Source organism: Strongylocentrotus purpuratus, unplaced genomic scaffold, assembly GCF_000002235.5.
Source record: "Strongylocentrotus purpuratus isolate Spur 01 unplaced genomic scaffold, Spur_5.0 spur5_scaffold_8, whole genome shotgun sequence".
NCBI lineage: Eukaryota > Metazoa > Echinodermata > Echinoidea > Camarodonta > Strongylocentrotidae > Strongylocentrotus > Strongylocentrotus purpuratus.
Genome location: NW_022145614.1, coordinates 23930629 through 23950324, shown reverse-complemented (window position 1 = coordinate 23950324; position 19696 = coordinate 23930629). Strand labels below are relative to the sequence as shown.

The 19696-nt window shown below is 38.3% G+C and overlaps 1 protein-coding gene across 1 annotated transcript in view; it reads right to left on the bottom strand.

The window, feature by feature from the left end:
• The window catches only part of LOC576233 (hydrocephalus-inducing protein homolog), an 87848-nt gene that overhangs the window by 32705 nt on the left and 35447 nt on the right, over nt 1–19696 (bottom strand). The window contains exons 41-59 of the mRNA XM_030975710.1: nt 18964–19289; nt 18142–18325; nt 17429–17573; nt 16766–16849; nt 16039–16299; nt 15112–15284; nt 14311–14477; nt 13564–13737; nt 12994–13145; nt 12009–12087; nt 10958–11181; nt 8234–8416; nt 7188–7467; nt 6595–6767; nt 5456–5654; nt 4452–4651; nt 3928–4096; nt 2999–3249; nt 106–195 (exon numbers count right to left, since the gene is read on the bottom strand). Of these exons, the coding sequence (XP_030831570.1) occupies nt 106–195; nt 2999–3249; nt 3928–4096; nt 4452–4651; nt 5456–5654; nt 6595–6767; nt 7188–7467; nt 8234–8416; nt 10958–11181; nt 12009–12087; nt 12994–13145; nt 13564–13737; nt 14311–14477; nt 15112–15284; nt 16039–16299; nt 16766–16849; nt 17429–17573; nt 18142–18325; nt 18964–19289 (3514 nt within the window). The remainder of the gene's footprint in view (nt 1–105; nt 196–2998; nt 3250–3927; nt 4097–4451; nt 4652–5455; nt 5655–6594; nt 6768–7187; nt 7468–8233; nt 8417–10957; nt 11182–12008; nt 12088–12993; nt 13146–13563; nt 13738–14310; nt 14478–15111; nt 15285–16038; nt 16300–16765; nt 16850–17428; nt 17574–18141; nt 18326–18963; nt 19290–19696) is intronic.

The following is a 19696-nucleotide window of genomic DNA, read 5'->3' as shown; positions in this document are numbered from 1 at the left end:
ATGACATCTAATCTGACAGAAGGAAGCAATTACTCAAAACTCCATTGGAGAAATATCAAGGGGGGGAATGTCAAAGGTCAATGGTCGATGCCTTCCTTGACTTACCTGATGGACTCTGCTCTCTTGGGTTTGGCCACTGACCGGCCTGAGCTTGACCCGTCTCTGGACTTGCTACGCTTGTTGGTACCCGGTGGTCTGTATTATTAACGCAAGATAGGAGAGAAATGCATGAAAATATTTGTAGGTACATGTAAAGGTAAAAGGATTATCAGGTAGTTTCCAAATCAACTTTCCACCTTTTTCAACCTTATAAGCTAACTACAAACAAAATGTGTCTGTTTAAATGACTTTTCCTTGTTTCTCACAAAATCTTATTTTCCAATTTCACTTTGTACTCTAAATATTAGTAGTCCAATTCCATTTTTGATACTATAATGTATAAATATACATGTATTTAGATCTAATTTGTATATTTTGACTACTGAATCTCATTAAGTGTACTTCACAGCAACCTTCAACTACAAAGAAATCAAACAAAAACCTGTATGCATATCAAGTCAAATTATGAAAATTGGTGCTAATTTTACATTAAAAAAGAGAAATGGTGATAAAGTGGCACAGTGCAAGTATTCCGACTTCTCCACAAACTAAGAAATAATTGTGTTTAAAAATAAACTAGTAGTACATTGGATATCGTTTGTGACTGCTATTTTATTGCCTGTATCTCTCAATAGGTAAGTATGCGCATGAAGCTGTAGTTGGCTATCCAGATTTTACATGAACATGGATTAAAATGGAGTTACTTTATAACAAGTGAGTTAGAGTAAACACTAAAATCACTTAGTACACAGGATGAAATATCAATGATACATTATGGAAATTATGTGATTATCAATCTGATAAAGAGGAATGGGGAATATGAGATGAGACATTATCAGTATCAATGAATAATCTTTGGATTCAAAATGTGTTATTTTAGGATTATCAGAGATGAGTATGTTGTCTGTCATACAAAATGCATGATTATGAAATCTTGATTTGATTGGGGGGGTGGGGGGGAGGTAATTATGGCTGAATTAATTGATAAAAGCACATTGTCACATTTTCAATTACATTTACAGATACATGGAATGGTTGTGTTGAAATATACATATGCATGTGAGAAATATTACATCTGATATCCAATTGCTAATGTAATTTTTCATAAATGACTAATTTCATAACTGTAAATACATATGATCTTCATTTTATGATCTTCTTTGCGCATAGAGAAATTTACAATTTATTATGCGCTTCATAAATATTCTCTATTATTATTATAAAGCTGGAAAAAAACAAAGACATTTCTCAACTCTCTCTCCCTCTCTCCAATTGTTTTCTGAATTGAATAGTATACATGATCTCTGCAAGCCCAATAATGCTAAAATCTATCAAATACAAACAAACAGCTTATACCCATTTAATAAAGAGATTAATTCCACACATTTATGGCACTATTAATGCATTAATTTGAAGTTCATTGTAAATCAGTGGGATTAGACAAGTCTTTAACTGTAGAATCAGTGCGCACTGCAAGTGTAATGTCATCACAAGCACACACATAATCTTAAATCTGCGAAGTACTAAATATGCCATAATGTGACCTTGCTCACATCTTTTGTAATACTCAAAAGTCTTCATTTTTTTACACACAAACAATCTTTGAGATGGTGATTCAAGACACAAGTTTGTTTTTTAAATTCAGTGCGCTAAGTTAGATTCATTGGGCATGTATACTAAAAATTAATGAATAAAATCATAAAGTAAATCTTTATGGCTGACCTAAATCAAAGTAAACTGTTTCACATTTAGGATACATGGTGCTATGGATATTAGAGGGTACATTGGGTTACAAATCAAAACATCCACACTAGTACATGAACGTCCCTTGCGCTTAAAAAAAAATCAATCTATCAAACAATCGCACATATTTGAGAACACTGTGCATAGTTCTCAGCCCACATTAAAAACCCTCAACAAGAAAATGATAAACAAAAAGAACCTAGTTCTAATCATATGACCATCATTCCCCTTACATACATGATAAATCTCCATATTTGCATGAAATCATCCTGTAAATACAAATGTGCATGGCATAATAACACTTCATTCCAATATTGTTAGACGAAATGGTAGTAATTAGATTACAGTATGGCTGAAGATTAGGGATTGTGTCAGTGGTCAAGATGGCAGATTGGATGCAAACAGTCAAACTCCGAGAATAATTACCTCAACAGAGACATTGACATGGAAAGTTTGGAAGCTCTCGATCCACTTTACAGAAAAGAAAAGGGTGACTTAACGGTTACTAATCAGAACATATGAACCAGAATGCATGCAGTAAATGAATTAAACTGATTGAAGAAAAAAAAACAGAGGGTAGAAATGCATGCAAAAGAGGGTTTACTACTAACAATAAACAAACCATGCAGTCATAAAAAAGAGAAATTAATTACAAAATGTTAGACAGTTTTTAATAATAACTAAAATGATGACTTGATATTCATGTTTTTCTCTACATGTAAAGCCTGAAAGAGACAGACAGACAAACAGACAGGAATAAGAAGAAAGAGGGGGGAAATACAAATTTAGAGTACCTGACAATTTTGAAAAAGCTGAAAAGGCTAACACCAAAGAATCTAGCTCCCAAGTAAACTAACTCTGCTAAAAGAAGAAGAACTACTTGTGAAATAAATTTGGAAGCAAAGAAGAAAAAGTCTTTGGAAAACAAGAGTTCCAAAGAGAATTCCATTAAGGATTCGTAACTACAGATTGGGCATAAACAAACCCTGGATGGAGCCTGGAAGAAAACGTATGAAAAACAAGAATTGTAAAGCAAAAGGACAGAAAGTCTCTCTGAAATTTCAACTACAAATATGACTTTGAGAATCATGGACCAAAGCAGAGAAATACTTGACAAAATTCAAGTTGTAAAGCAAAAGAAAGGAGAATCTCTTACGCTCTTCCTCGCAACATGGCCGGCTGAATGGGCATGTCGCGTACCATGCGGTTGACGGTGTACTTGAAGTCAAACTCTCCCTTGTTCTCGATCTGGAAGGTGCGTGGCTTACGCTGATTGACAAGGACAGCCCCAAAGTTGATATCGTTGATGGGGTAGACGTTATACTTGCTGAAGATGGATCGGACACTGAGCTTGACCGGGATGCTTGCGATGGTCTCTCCACCGTCTTTCAGGTTGGGCTCAATCACCTACGGCAGAATTTGAGCAGCATTAGCTACGTTATTTTTCAATGTTAGTCTTGAAGAAGACAGATCAAACAACAACAACAAATAATTACTATAATCTCTCAAACCCGATTCGATGACCTGTAGTAGACAGCAGTGCTCTTATCAAGGAAGTTACAGCTAAAAAAATATATATCCTGTGCACATGCATACCACCATCTCAAGTATTAAATCCCCAATCCATAAAAACTAAAAAAAAAAAAATTTGTTAAAGAATCTTAACAAAATAATTAAGTCCACTTGCAGGATATATTGAATTTCAACTTAATTTATAACTTTTTTCTAGTATCCACGAGCATTTTTCAAGTTGATTTTAAGAAATAAGGAAGACCCCAGGACAGATTGGATATGTATTACAGTCAAACCTGCTTTAGCAACTACCTGTCTATGGAGACCACATTTTTTGTTTCCCATGAAATTGGTTTATCATTGAACTTGATTGAACATTTATCATGTACTGAAGGAATCTGTAGATAAAGACTACTTTTCTTGTGTCCCTTGAGTGGTCTTCATATACAGGTTTCACTGTAACTAAAGAAAATCAGTAGAAATTCAAGCGTGACACAGTGGGAGTTTCAAAGCAAAGATAAACCATATTTCAAGCCTTTGCAAAGTTGATTGGATAGCTGGAAGACATCATACCTGGCACTTCAGGATCGGCTGGTCCTTGATGGTGATCTCCTTCCTAGACTTGAAGATGACCTGGACCTGAGTCGGTCTATCGTTAGGGACCAGGACTCCCTTGGCTGGGATCACAGAGAATAGGTTGATGATCTCCTCACCGCTGGTAGCAGTTGCCTCCAAGATAAAGCTGATGAGAAGAAAGGGTGAAGAAAACATAAGCATAAGTATATAGGACCTCTGATGACTGCATGGCTCTAGCAAGTATGGAATTAGTCAGTATATATATAGTTTTATCATAAAGTTTTCTTTATTCTTTTCCTTTGTACTGTATTATGTATGTGCTTTGCTTGCTTCACATTTTGGAAAGGTCCGTAATTGTCTAGAGAATTAATCAGTGGGTAGCTTCTCCATTCTTCATATTTGTTAATGTAATTCTCTCTGCTTTTGTTATTTACTTTGCTGGTTAGAATCATGTACTTAATGCTTTCCTAGGGGAGAGGACTTGTTTACTTTGTGAACCCCCGCTATCGTGTCTACTCTACCTGAATGCAATCTCGTAACGGCCCTTGTTCTTGAGAGAGCATGTCTGCTTGGTCTCGTCCATGACTCGGATGACGCCAAAGTCCAGACCTCCGTCGGCTCCCTTGGGGAAGCTCATGTCCAGGGCCACGTCATAGGCCTCCGCCAGGACCTGGATGTTCTCTGTCTGCAGGAGACCCATGATGTTCTCCACGTCAGAGACCTTGAGAAGGAGAGAAGGAGCATACAGTGTCTTTAGAAGTCAAAGGTCATCTGATCGTTACAGAAGTTGGCAACCAAACAAAGCAACAAGAAGTAAACAAAAATAACACAACATGATACTATCTAGTACAATTTCTACAGATCTGCACTTGATTACCATGAAGTGAAGACATGCGTGACAATCTTTTTTCTTATTTATCTTTTTTTTTTCTTTTTGAAAGAGTCAACTAGTTGCCACATGAAAACCCTATATTATCTGTGCTTATACCGTTCCATTTGCCAAAAGTTTGAGGCATACTCATATCTATTCTGTATGTTAATGATTTTCTGAGAACAATTTCTGCAAAACATTGAAGAAATCTGCAACAAACAATGACTTGCAAGCTAAGTGATATCAAATGTAATGCATTTTGGCAGATGCACACTATTTGAGATTTGAATTTAAAAAATTTAAAAAATGTATAGAGCTGTATAGACAGTATAGAGTCCCCTACAATAAACAGTGAATCTAACCATCTCTCTTCTTCTCATTCTTGGTTTTTGCTTGAAACTTTTCCTTACTGAATACCCATCACCATCAATAGCACAACCTTAACTTGCACGTAATCTTAATAACAAAACTTGCTCTAAGATCACAAATCGCTGTCCAATTAGTAAAAGTTTACAATGAAGAATGTATTTTGAATCAAATTAGATAGAATGAAATGGAAGTAGAGGTTGAAAATGGTTTCCAAATGATGAATACATCAAATTCCTGCTCAAGTCTCTTCAATTTAGCATCTCAGTTTATAAGTTTGTTGCGTACCTCAAGACGGATCATCTTCTTAGTGTTGACTGGTTTCATGGCCCTGAAGTGAGCATTGAGGGCAAACTCAGATTTAGGTTCGATGACACCACTATCGGTGCTGACTGAGAAGTCATCACCAAGAGACTCCAGGCCACTGACCCTCCATGCCACAGGAAGCAGGGTGCTGTTACGAAGGTAGATGGTCTTGGTGTCTTTCCTTTAGGGTTATAAACATGAGAAAGTTAATACAGTAGGCTTGTGGTTGTACCATGTGAGAGAGGGGGAGGATTGGGGAGTGCTGAAAAGGACTCTCTGTAATCTTTCTTTCTTAAGCAGCATCTAATGAAAAAGTTAGTTTTTAAATCTCTTTCATCCTGGACTTAACTTGCTTGGATGCAGGTTAAAAGCAATGGAGGTCTACATAAGTTAACAGGCAGAAAAAACAAAATTGGAATGTTCCATTCACAATGATATTAGGGCAGGCAAACTGCATATAAAGCAAACATATTAATAATAAAAGGAAACAGAAAAGGGTATGAACACTATAACTAACTTGAGAGGAACTTTAAAATGAAAAATGAACGTATTATTTTGACATACGGTTATAGATGCATTTTTTCTTTCTTTTGCAGAGTCAAGTTTAAACTTGTTCTTATTTCACAGGAGAAAGCAGATGTCCGGGGACAGATTAATTGTCAAAGACAACTTTGAATAATTTGCTGAAGAAAACTTTCCAGATCACAGTGACTAAACAATTGCCTGCCCCACTTTGTAAATGGTCATTATTATTATCATTAAGTATTTGGCGTCACCTGTGCCTGGGAGGCAAAAAGCGAACTGAATCACTGTAACCCTCTGGTCCCTCCCACCGGTGTAACTGATTGGGGGTGTGCAGGTGGACCATTACACCGGGGTTTCCCCCTACTCTTATACAAATAGTGCAGTGGGTTCTTAACGTGCACAGGTGGTGACTCTCCTCTACATAGGATCTCCATTTAACGTCCTATCCGAGGGATGGAGTGTTTTCGACTTAATATAGCCTGCGTCTATAAAACAAGGGGAGGGGCACATTAACACACAACGCAGGCTTCAGTCATCTATCTGGGCTGGAATCAAACCTGAGATCTTTGGTTTGACAGGCAGACGCTTTGACTTACCTGTGGAGCAGCACCTTCTCAAAGTGGAGTTGCTTCTTATCAAGTTCTACCTCTGGTCTGACTCCATAGCAAGCGATCTTGAATTGGACAGGTTCTGGATTCTCCTTGATACAGCATACTATGGTATCCTCAAAGTAACCCTGGTTCTTGGGGTACGCCCACATTGTCAATTCCTATGGACATGGATAAAAATGGAGTTTGGGTTAAAAATGATCTATTAAAAGAGTACGGCAGTTCTTGCAGTTGTCAGAGACTTTATCAAAATAAATGAGAGAGAGAGAGAAAAAAAGGAAAAGAACCTGTTTAGGATTTATTCACATATGAAACTATATCAAACCTAAAACCCAATGGCAACCCAAGCCCTAACCAACTAAACCTTTGATGTAATATGTCGCTAATTAAAGCAAATATTGGGTCTCCGTAAGAATAAGGTAGTATGAAGGTCTATTATTCAAATTCACAACTCGACTCCATCGTCAGAAAAACATGGAAAATGCAAATCTCATTTTTACAAGCATACAACAAGATACATTACGACCAGTCATAGTTTATCACGACACAAGTATGATGAAACATTCACAGAGGATACCTACCTGTGTCTGGCTGGGCTTGAGCACCATGTTGGGAGGATCGAGCAAGAAGGTCGCTCCGTTACCATCGTGCTGGAAGCAGAAGGTCATCTCAGCCTCCAGCGGGGACGTGTTGCTGATGGTCAGTTTCTCCATGTTCTCAGGGTACTTGCCCTCCTTGTAACGGTCCCTGGTCTTACCCGCCAGCAGAGGTCCCATCTGAAGGATCTCGGTACTCAGAATGTACTTCTTGTGGACTATCTCATCTGCCTTCTTGCTCTTCTTGCGGTGGGGAAACACAATCCTGGTGGGGTAATATGGACAGGTTAAAACCACGTACACAGTAGAAATAGTCACAATAAACAAACTATAGTGTATTAACGAAATATAGCGTGTTCCTGTTCACCTCTTGGAGATAGTAGGCAATGTAGATATGCATGTAGACAGCAACTTCAAGAATGAATACATTTTGTAAAGACATAAAAAAGCTTGATAATGCAGACTTGGGAAGACTTCATAGTATCATGATGAATGTATTCATATTATTATTGAAATATTTCCCCACGTTTCCCTTCCCATCTTGCTTTTTGTTAGGCCGATTAAGGGCCTAACTCAAATGAAGAATAATGGATTTCCTATGGGACAGAAACGCAAGTATCACCAACAAAATTATTCCAGAGGTAAACATCTAAATAGCATTTTTTATCCCATCCAATCCAATCCAAAAGATATTTGATATATCGCCTTTTCCTTGCGGTTACAAAGCGCTGCACACACACTTTACGGCATCTCTTAATTATTGTTTTCTCTATAAGCAAAATACATGAATAATCTGCTGCAAGTTCAAGATATGCAAATGTTTCTGTTTTTTTTTTTCTTCTCCAAACAGTGCCTTCAACCCTTCAAATCAGGGACCGGTTTCACAAAGCCTTTTTTCAATGACAAATTACAAAAATCAGTGACAAATCTGCTGACAACCAATCAGAAGCAGGGATTTCAGTAGCTTATAACAAAGACTGTCATTTGTCACTAATGACAAGTTTGTGAAATGGGGCCCTAGCTGTTCTTACCTTGGTTCTCTGCTGATGTTGGGGAAGGAACAGACACCCCTGCAAAAGAGTTGATAGCGCCTCCTGGTGCCAACGATCTCATAGTTGAGCGTCTGGTCAAACTGGCCTAGTTCGTCAGACTGGAAGCGTAGCTTGAGGGTGACCTCTCCCTCGGCTGGTACGGTCCATCTGAAGATGGAGAGTCTGGATCGGAAGAATATTTTGAGGGTTACATCATTTAATCTATCTTAATAGTTGTTGGCATATATCTTTACCAAGATGGGTACATTCAGATCTGCTTTTATAAAAATCACCTATATACTACATTATTTTCACCTATCATATTATTGTCTCCAAAGACAGCTTTTCTGTTTCCCCTAGGTAGTCTTTACTCAATAAACTTTCCTTGATGTGTATTCTTAAACGCTATTATTCAATACTAGCAGGACCCGCGGAAATCCGCGGGATTCTAGAGGGGGGCGGGGGGTGTAAATAGTATAGAGACTGTCTAAATTAAAACCACCAAGAACTTTCTTTGCCATTCAGGCCATTAAAAAATATACATGTTAAGCGTCCCCGCCCGCTTCCTTTTTGGGGGCCGCCTCCTCTTTTTTTTTTTTTTTGAAATTTTTTTAATTTAAAAAAAAAAAAAAATTTTATGAAAGAAAAAAACAGCATCCCCGCCCACTTCCTTTTTGGGGGCCGCCTCCTATTTTTTTTTTTATTTATTTATTTTTTTTTTTTTGAAAGAAAAAAAACATGAAAAGCACTGCTAAAATGTATTTCTGATTTAAAAAAAAAAAAAAAAAATTGTCGGCCGCCATCTTTAAAAATAGCCCGAATGTCAGGAAAAATGTACGGAGCGGCCATTTTGAAAGAAAAAAAAAGGGCCTCCTCCTTCCCATTTTTTGAAAAAACAGGACGCTATAAGCATGTTTTTTTTTTAATTTGGCCTTATATCAAATAAAAAAACAATCCAACTGTACCGGTAGTTATTCTTTCAGCCACTGGAACAGGCAAAAAACTAAGTTTTTCATTTCGGGGGCTCCATTTCAAATTTTTTGTAAATTTTCGGTGGGGCTACTTTTTCAACTTTCGGGGGCTCTTTTTTCTGGGGCTACGTTTTCATTAATTCATCAAAGGATAAGCCTACAGTTTGTTGAGATTTGTTTAGTAGGCTAATGTTTCGGGCTTCCTGCTTCATAATTGCCTATTAAAAAAGAAACCCCTTTTTCTAGTTCAATAACTTAATTTTCATGCATTGATTTGATGCAAGAACTGTAACATAATAGACCCTAGATAGTCATTATTTCTGGCCATGAATTCCGATAATCATTTTTCAAAGTAAAATTTTCACAAGAAAATCAAACAGTCTTTTAAAAACGTAGCTACATTAGAGTCTAGTAATACTTTTACTAATTCTAAGCTCAGGTTTCGTAAATCTATTCACGAAACTATATTGAAATCGCGGCAATAATGATGCAAACCAACAGATAACAATTTCAAAGTGTCAAATCTCTTCGACTCGAATTCAACTCACACACTGCTGCATAACTGCAGCGCAACTCCAGGAAACTTCAACACCGGCGCCGCAGGCGTCAGAACGCCTGCGCTGCCGGTATTGGAGCTTCCTGGAGTTAACTGCAACTCAGCTCATCTCACTACGAGCAGCAGCAGCAGCAGTAGTAGTAGCAGTAGTAGTAGCAGCAGCAGCAGCAGCAGCAGCACACTACACAGTGGCAATGCACTGTATTGTATGCATGTCAGTTACGGTGATTTTGTCTGATTTTCTTTACTTTGAAGAAATGATTATCAAAATTACGTAAACATGGCGAGAACATCACAAAATAGGCTTTAATTTCATACCTCTATTTATGGAAACTTTATAATATTGCAGCAATCGTGAATTCGTGATGGAAATTGATTGCAGTTTCGCGATGTTTAGTGGTTCATGGTCTAGATTCAGCTTCTACCAAAACAAAATCGACCGCCAAAAACTCGAGCCCTACGCTCCGTCTCGATCTCGCAACTGCGAAAATGTACGTGTTTTGGCGTACTTGCGTGCGACATGGTAAGCCAGGTAAGGTATGGAATATGGTTCGAGTTTTTTTACGACCGATTTTTGTGTATACAATTTTATACGGATAGTCATCGGTCGTGTGTCTACGGATGTAATGTTGAATATCCATGAGGTATCTCTGTCGTCACGCATATCCTGCATTATGCATATCGCGTCTGTTTTCGCCCTGGACGTCGACACGGAGGAGGACCTCGGGCGGAGTATAGCCAATTCCACAGAGTAGACTCTCCCGCGGACGATGGCACCGGGCACGGGTACCCCGAGGGGAGGGTTCAGGAGGAGATAGCTGCACCAACTTCGGTCGGCGATCTCATTAAAAAACAATAGAATACAAAGGCTCGCGGAGACGTCGCGCCCCCCGCGGAGCCTTAGCGTATTATTATTATAGATATCCCAAAGGTCTTCCAAGTATGGCTTCTGTACATTATCTAGGAAATGTTTTTATGAAAATGACAAAATATCATAAAGAAAATTGATACATACATGTATGATGTAGAAAGCCAGCATATACAATTGAGAGTATGGTATATTGATTTAGTTAAAAACACATATGAAGCAAATCTCATTAATTCTGAGAATACTGTCCTGTTGGAAAGTGTTTCTGATCTGCCAGGCGAAGATAATCTCAGACTAAAACATTGTTCAAATGAACCATATGGCCTCACCTGACATTCTTGGAGTCATGTAGGTTCATATCTCCTGTGGTACTGCTCTGGCCATCAAAGTCTGACCCTGGTGTGGTGGTTCCTGGGGGCGGAGAGGCGACGCTGACCGACCCTTTGCGGTTACGAGAACCCTTGGCTGAGCGGCGGCGTGACCCAGTGCTCTCAGCGCCAGGCCTGAGCTTGTCCTTGCCTCCCTTTCTACCGGTAGGGGTAGAGAAGTCATCCTGGAGGAGTATAAGGGAAGGTACTTTTCATATTGAAGAATGTTTCATTTTTGTGGTAATGTGGGAATTAAAGATCATTTTTGTAATATAACCAAATTGATGCATATGTCTTTGTGAATCACCTTGAAACAAATCAATCCATTCACCTGTAATGAATATAAATGTATATCAATAGTCAGAATTCGAATTGCACATATTAATTTTTGCCTGGTAGGACAACACATAATATATATGCAATTTGCATTCTGACTATTGAAATACAATTATTTGTAACAGGTGAATTAAATCATTGCTATCAAGGATTTGGTTACATTATGAAAATGGCCTATTGCACTCTGAAACATGTAATGGGGTATACAAAAGACAGTTCCTATTGACTGAAGTGACATTATGAGGCATTGATAGGTACCCGATAAGAAGGCATTTGCCAAAGTGCCTTATCAGGGTAGGTCGGCTAATGCCAGGGTAATGATTGTGCAGTGCTTAGAAACATTAGTATTAAGTGCTTTATAATTTGTTACTATTATTCATATTCATATTTTTTTGATATGGTATATACAGCTTCGGGTACGGACCCCAAAACCTGGAACTCTTTTACCCCCTGTTCTAAAGGATTTCCATACTCTTGCAGCTTTCAAGAGGTGTCTGAAAATACATCTTTTCTAATTTCTCTTAATATTCCTCTTTTTTTTATATCAATGTAAGCTTCGTATGAAAATTTTCTTTTGATTTGTTTGTAAGTACTTTCTTTTTATGCGCTTTGTATCTGATGAAAAGGCGCTTTAAAAATGAAATGTTATTATTATTATTATTACTACTATTCTTACCTTGGTGTTTCCTTTGTCTGGTGTGCCAGCCTCTAGATCTCCATCAAGTTCTTTGGGTTTCTCTTCTTGTCCAATATTACTAAACCATGTACAGATGAAACATATGAACAGGTGTCATTGAACATTGAAAATAAATCTAATCTCAAAGAGTTTCTGCAATGAAAATGAAAATATACATCAATTGAGAGAAAGTGACAAAGCTACCGTTATTTGCTTATCATGCAGTAGATGGATTGTTTGGACTAGCATAATGATAACTAGTTAATGAAATATTATTGGGACTCAAATTCACTGAACAACCAAACTCACATTTACTCTCATATGAGACAAGCATTATGTTAGAATCGTTAAGATTTGTAAAGGTAACAATGAGTGATTTCAAGTTGGGTGTTTAATGCTGGTGTTAGTGTTTAATAAACACTAACACCAGCCTAAACACTGAAATGGAAATCAGCTGGTGTTAAGGCTTTGACCTCTGAATATCCTCAACTTCCGGTAGCTAGTGTTATCGATTTTGCAAAATTGTCATCTGCTGAACCAACCTTTGTGGCTGGTGTTCATATTTTACGTACAAATGTCCTATTCACTAACACTAGCCCCTAGGGATTAAGCAAATGTTGATTTCCAGTTCGGTATTAGTGTTGTACCCGCACACAGTCAGCGCATGAAGGACGCCAATTTATTGTCTGACGATCAAATTAAAATATGTGAATCAGGTAATATATATTCTTTTGTAAGACAAGAAGAATAGGTGTAAATTTATTCTGTACTTTTCATGATATCTTTAGTTTTGATGTACTATTTTAAAATCATCGTCATGAAATCAAGAATGTGATGACGTCACGGCTGGTGTTAAGCTATCGATTTTGATATCGGTATCGGGCTCTTAGTTTCATCAGCAAATTTTTCGCTCGATTTAAGAGCTCTCGAATGCTCTAAACACTAACACTAACACCCAACTTGAAATCACTCAATGGATACTCACGGATCATCGGGTCCATTGGCCACAAAGTAGTAGTGCCCCATAGGGTCGAAGCCAAGGGGTGGCTTCCGCTTGACAGGGTAGGGGATGACTGAAAATGATGCTGGAGGTGGGATGGGTGGACCACTAGGTCCTAGACCAAGACCATCCAAGACCTGGAACCAAAGAGTTTTGTGAAATTCATTAAAGTTTATTCTGAACCCCTATTTGCAACTAGTTATAACTATTTCTTTGACTCCGTATGGCACAGATACACATTAAATGACTGTAGTCATTAAAGTGTATTTTTTATATGAAAATGTGCATGTTTGATTATTGTACATCATTTTTATCCATCAATGACAAGGATCGCTAACAGGCTTAATTAATCAGTATTTAATCTTTGAATCTGCCAGTGATACTTTACTAGCATTTCAATGGAAACTTAATAGCATGTATTTTTGCTTCCTTTTATTTTTCTCTTTTGATAATTCAATGATAAACTTTTAATAGTTGCTCCAGGCATCAAGGAAACTGCCAAAGTCAAACCATAACTTATCTCTAGCAATCCTCAAAATATCAAACCCATCTCACCTCCTGGCAGGATGGCAACTGTCCAATATCTAGGACCTTCTGACCCATCATGTCATCAGGCTCGCTGGCATCGATGACGATGTTAGGTACTCCGAGCTGCTCCTTCTCCTCTCCTTCCTTGCCTTCTCCTTCACCCTCCTTGGTCTCTCCTTGTTCTCCAGACTCGGCTGCAGCCTAAGTAAGAGGATCGATGTCAAAGTAAACAATGGCAGGGATTATCAGGGATTATCTTATCAGCAGACAGTGTTTTAATATTAAAGGCCCCTGAAAGCTCTGGTTTAACAAGTTAATTGTCTAGTGCATTCTTCTTATTCTTTAGCAAATGCCCGTCAAATTAAGACAACTGGATAACATACATGCAAATAACTGCCATTTCCCTATGTCAAGTCTGTTATAAGTTCCATATAAATTTGGACCTACCCATACTTGCACAGCAATATTTGTCTACACACATACAACATTGTTTATTCATACACTAACAGTTCAACTCCTATGCATGAGAATATTTTTTAGATTTTTTTTTCCTGCTGCAACAGATTTTTGAAAATGTGGTGATGAGCACCCAAAAAGTTGTTTGTATAAAACAGATGAAAACCATATTAGCTGATTATTGTGACCCTTTATATCATAAAGTACTGTATGATACATTTCAATGTGTATTGACATTTGCCTTTGTCAAGATTTATTTCATGCTTAGTAATACCATAACAGAAACAGATTTTAAAAGGGCAAACAAGAAACCCTTACCTTTTCGGCCTTCTCCCTCTCAAGCCTCTCCCTCTCCTGTCGTTCCCTCTCTCGCTCCTTCTCTTTCTCCTTCTCTGCTTTGGTCTTGCCCTTCCTGCCTGAAGGAGGATGGGCAGGGGTCTCTTCTGCTTCCAGGTCATCACCAGATGCGTCTGGGACAATCTGACCTGAGGGTGCATGAAGGAATGTGGAGAATGAATGAGATTGGAGATTTGTTTCTAATTGGCTTCCATTTTATAAAATGAAGTTGCTCATAAATATTAAGCTTCATTATGTAAATTCAATATGTGAATAGTAATTGCCATGTGCTATTTGTTTCTATCTTTGAGTTCCAAATATAAAATCTCTTTTAGATGCAGCACTTTGTACTCTCTCTCATTCTCAATTCAATTTCATTCCACCCATACCCTTTCCATTCTTTTCCTAGCAATTCAAATTTTCCTTTCCATTTTCAACCTCTACTTCCATTTCATTCTATCTAATTTGATTAAAAATCCATTCTATTTATTTCAACCCCATTCCTTTTTATTCCATTCCTATTCCCTCCTATTTCATATAAGTTCCTGTAAAAAGAATCTTTATGCTATATTATTTCCTTTCATTCCACTTAACTTCCACACCATTCTAAACAATTTAAAAGTAGTTCGGACGACTTCATGTCTTCTTTGTACATGTTAATAACAATCTTTGAATTCTATTATCAGCAGGAATTTTCTTATTTCTTCAATAACTTAGATCTATGATAATGTAAATAATTCCTTTCATTCAATTTTAATTCCATCGCTGTATTAAACAACTCACCTGTGGTCCTTTCCCATCGTGCCAGCATCTTGTCAATGTCCTTCATGCCATGCTCAAAGGCCTTGAAGCGACAAGTCAGATACATCTCAGCTTCCTTAGCAGGGTCTCTTTCAACCTCAGGCTCTACCGCCACCTCATTGGAAATGGGACGGCCCTTCTCCTTCTTCTTTTTCCTAATGAAGGAGATAACCAGCAAAGCAACTTCATGATAACTTTGACCCGATTATCAATACATTTTGTCATCACAAAAGTGATCATCATCGGAAAATTATTGCCATCACCATCTTTATCCTCACATGTCATCATAAACCTCATATCATCAGTATCATTGTCATCATCATCATCATTTTTCTCCTCCTCATCATCATCATCGTCATCATCACCATCATTTTCACAATCATCAACATTATCATCACCACAATAATCACCAGACCACCACCATCAGTAACATACCTGCCAACATTTGAAAATGAGAATTAAGAATTTTTAGCACGGTATGTCTTTGAAAATAAGAAATCTGTACCCTTAACAGACGTTCGCACATGCAGCGGCAGTGTAACTGGCAATACACAGTAAATCTGTGTAAAAAAGCAAATACAAATTCGCTGCTCAATCATGCAGCCCTTTAACGCACGCAATACGTGAACTCTCACATCGCGGCACATGATAAAACAAGCTTAATTTGGCTTAAGCAACCCCAAAAAATATTCCAGATTTTGGTGTCCAGAAAAAAATCCAGAAAAACTGAAATTTACAGATTATTCGGAAGGGTTGGCAGGTATGCCACCATCACCACCACCACCATCATCATCATCAGCATCACCACAATAACCACCACCACCATCATCATCATCCTCATCATCATCACCACCACCACCACCACCACCACCACCACCTCCACGACTATCTTCATCAACATTCACTTACTTTGTTCCCTCATCTTGGGGCTGATCACTGCCTGCTGTACCATGTGACTCTGGTCTATCCGTGGCAACGGACTGCACCCCTTTCAAGGCGTGGTCTGATGGAGCTGTTGGGTCAGGGGGCCCCTTCCTGATGGTTGCCTGGCTGGAGGACATGGCTACCTTGCCATCCTGTCCCTTCTTAGCCTGGGCGGTTCCACTTGGTCCTCCCTTGGTGCTATCCTTATCCTTGTCTCCTGGTTTGGCACCCTTCTTCTTCTTGCCTCTGTGAGGAATATAGAATGAAAAAAAAATGAAGTTTGATCTCTGTGCAAAAATTGATGCATGCAATGCGACTCTGTCTAGTGGTATGAAACTTTTTTTAAAGATGTATGCATTATATATGGGCTTTTTTATGATGAAAATTGTATCAATGATACCGCCAGATCTAACAGAGCTACTATGATTACAGTATACTATCAATTAGTCATACTATTTCCTTTTGCATAGGAAGTATCAAATATTTGCCACGAAATCAATCATTAAATTATTTCTAGTTTCCCAGTAGAGGAGTGGAACAGAAACAATACATGCATGAGTATATTTTTATAATCATATTTGAAGATTTCTTGGCCCCTTCTTACAAAGAGTTGATATCAATTGCAGCTATGTACATAAGAGATAGACTGCAAACTTACGATTGATTTGGATCAATCGTAAATCTTTGTATAAAGAAGGGACCCTGGACTTACTTATCATCTTCCAGTTTCTTCTCCTCCATCAAGGCATGAAGCTCCCTCTCCTTTCGTTCCCTCTCAAGACGCTCCACCATTTCTCTGAAATAATAATATTTTCCAAAATTATCAATATTAGATATCAAATCTGGAACACAAGCAAAATGAACAAAATGCTCCAATCCTCATACTAAAGCCCTGCTGACCAAATGCAGTATTAGCTCATAAAGTAGCTAATAAAGATGACTTCAGTCACATTGTACAAAGCACTGATTAAAATCTTATGTAGTTTGCTCAGCATTGTGAGCATCTGTAAAATGATGCCTGGCTGGAATGCTACCCAGGGAGTGGAGAATGTGCATACATTGTGTGCGGGCAAGCCTGAATCTGATGACCGGGGTAATGATATATCTGTAAAGCGCTTAGAGACATTATGTGTTAAGCGCTATATAAAAGCGGAATATTATTATCAACTTTATTATTGTAAGAACTTTAGAAATGGAGAGAGAGATAAAGGTCTATGTATAATAACTGTCTTCCAAAAACAGAAGTATTGTAGATTATAATTATTTCCATAAATCACCCTTCATCACTGAGGCTTCTTGCTAGTATTTCTATGATTTTCATCAGAATGCAAATAAGTTTGGAAAAAATGAACGAATAAGATGACAGGTTGCTCACTTCTTGTGGAGCCTCTCTTTCTTGGTCTTGAGTCTCTTCCGATCGATGGCAGCTCTCTCTTCCTCAGTCAGGGCATCGTATTCATCCTCAGACATCTCCTCTAACCTCTGCCTCTCCTCCTCTTCTTCCTCCCTCTCACGTTCATCTGCAAGGTGGGGTGAATCAACAGGGATTGATCATGAAAGGTAAGGTTGGATTCTGATAGTGAAACTCACATTCAGAGAAACTGTCTACAACTCTTGTTCATGAAGCATACATGGGAATTGAAGCACCATGTGAAGAAAAAAAAATTCCTTTTATCTGGACACTAAAACAAATCAAATCAAATCAAATCAAATCAATTGTCATGTACGGTGGGGATATTTGGACAAGTTGATTTCCGCTGCAATTTTAAAGCCTTACAGAAAAGTTAACAGAAAAGAAAGAAACCATAATGGAAAAATTTGTTGGTTGGATTAGTTTTTTTTCTTCAAAGTAGTTGGGTTATAAATCCTTCACATAAGGGTTTTACCTTGAAATAAAACATAATACCAATGGTGGAAATTTAAAAATTGATTCTGTCGACTTCTTCTATCAATGAGTTTTCAGGAGAATGTGATAGGAGAATGTGATAGAAGCAATCAAAACCATCTTCTACAAACTCTTTTTTTTATTAGAAGATATATACCCATTCCAAAATATTGATATATATATGAAACTACAGTTGAGTTTACCTTTCTCCTCTTGTAGTCTCTTCTCCCTGGCCTGTAGGACCACCTGGTCAAGCTTCAGGGTGACAAAGTAGATGTACTTCCTGTTGTTGAAAGCCCCAAGGAGAGCCTTTGCCGTAGCAGTCTGGTTAGGACTGAAGAGTGTCTCCAAGCCATCAAAGACCACACCCTTGTGACAGTCGTTCAACTGAATGAAATTGAAATAATAAAAACACAAATTGAATGAAAATGCCAGTTTTCTCAAAGGTTTCACAAACTAGCACATTTTATTAAAGCAAAGACATAAGCCACTTCATTAGACCAGCAACGCTATTGTTATAGTTTTTTAAAGATATTTCATTTTGACATCATCTAAATGCCAGTTTCTCAAAGGTTTCACAAACTAGCACATTTTGTTAAAGCAAAGACATAAGCCACTTCACAAGACCAGCAATGCTATTTCTAAAGTTTTTTCAATATATTCCAGCTTGACATCATCTAAATGCTTTCTTCAGCTGTTGTTTTCAACATTGTTGGACATCTTGGTCTGCTAATCAAGAGAGCACACAACACTGTAACCATGATAGATAAGAACAAGATAACTTGGACCAGAGTCCATGGAGATGAATGTAATACCAAAATAAAATCCTCTCCAACCGGTTGAAACAATTGCTTTTTGTATCATGGTAACAACTCCTTGTCAGTTTGTTATTTAAATGCTATGAAATTATTCAAATGATACATAAATGTGTATTAATTATTACACAATTTCAACAACACAAACATGTAAATCAAATGTTTGTGTAAATTAGATTGCTTCATGTAGAGGGGCATCCCGGTTCTCACCTGCATACGTTCAGCCAGGATCTCAGCCAGCAGTCCCTCAGGTAAGATACAGCTCATCAACCCCTCCTCCCCAGCCACGCTAGCACTCACACTCAACCTTCTAGCAATGGGCGCGGCCGGAGGGGGGCTGCTGGACAGCTGGGTGGTGGTATCACCCTCCTGCTTAGCCCCCTTCTTGTCCTTCTTGTCCGCCTTCTCGGCTTTGGGCGGGGGCGGGGCTGGGGCTCCATCCTCGCCCGCTACCATGCTGTGCGCAGGCTTGTGGCCGGAGATGGTGCTGGTCTTGCGGTTACTGATGACAGAATGGGCGCCGCCCATCACAGAAGCTATTAAAAACAAATGAAACTGAGGCTTTAGCACAATAGTTTCAGTGCATTCAACATAGATATTAAGAAAAGTTTGGGTGAAGAAAACGCTTTAATAAACTATCGGTCGTCCAGGAATGACTCCAAGAAACTGTTTTCTATAGCTAACCGTCTGCTGAACCCTAAACAGAGCTCACATGTCAACAGTGAGGTGTTGGCCTAAAGTTTTATTCAGTTCTTCCACTCACAGATTCATAATACTCAAGACAGTCTGACTCCAGACGATCCTCTCACTTCATCGTCCCTTGAGATGATCCAACCTACCACACTAGATGAGATCCAAGCACTGCTGGGTAGACAAGGTCCAGAGAAATCAGGTCAACTAGACCCTGTCTACACTATTTTCATCAAGGGCTGCTCTTTATCGA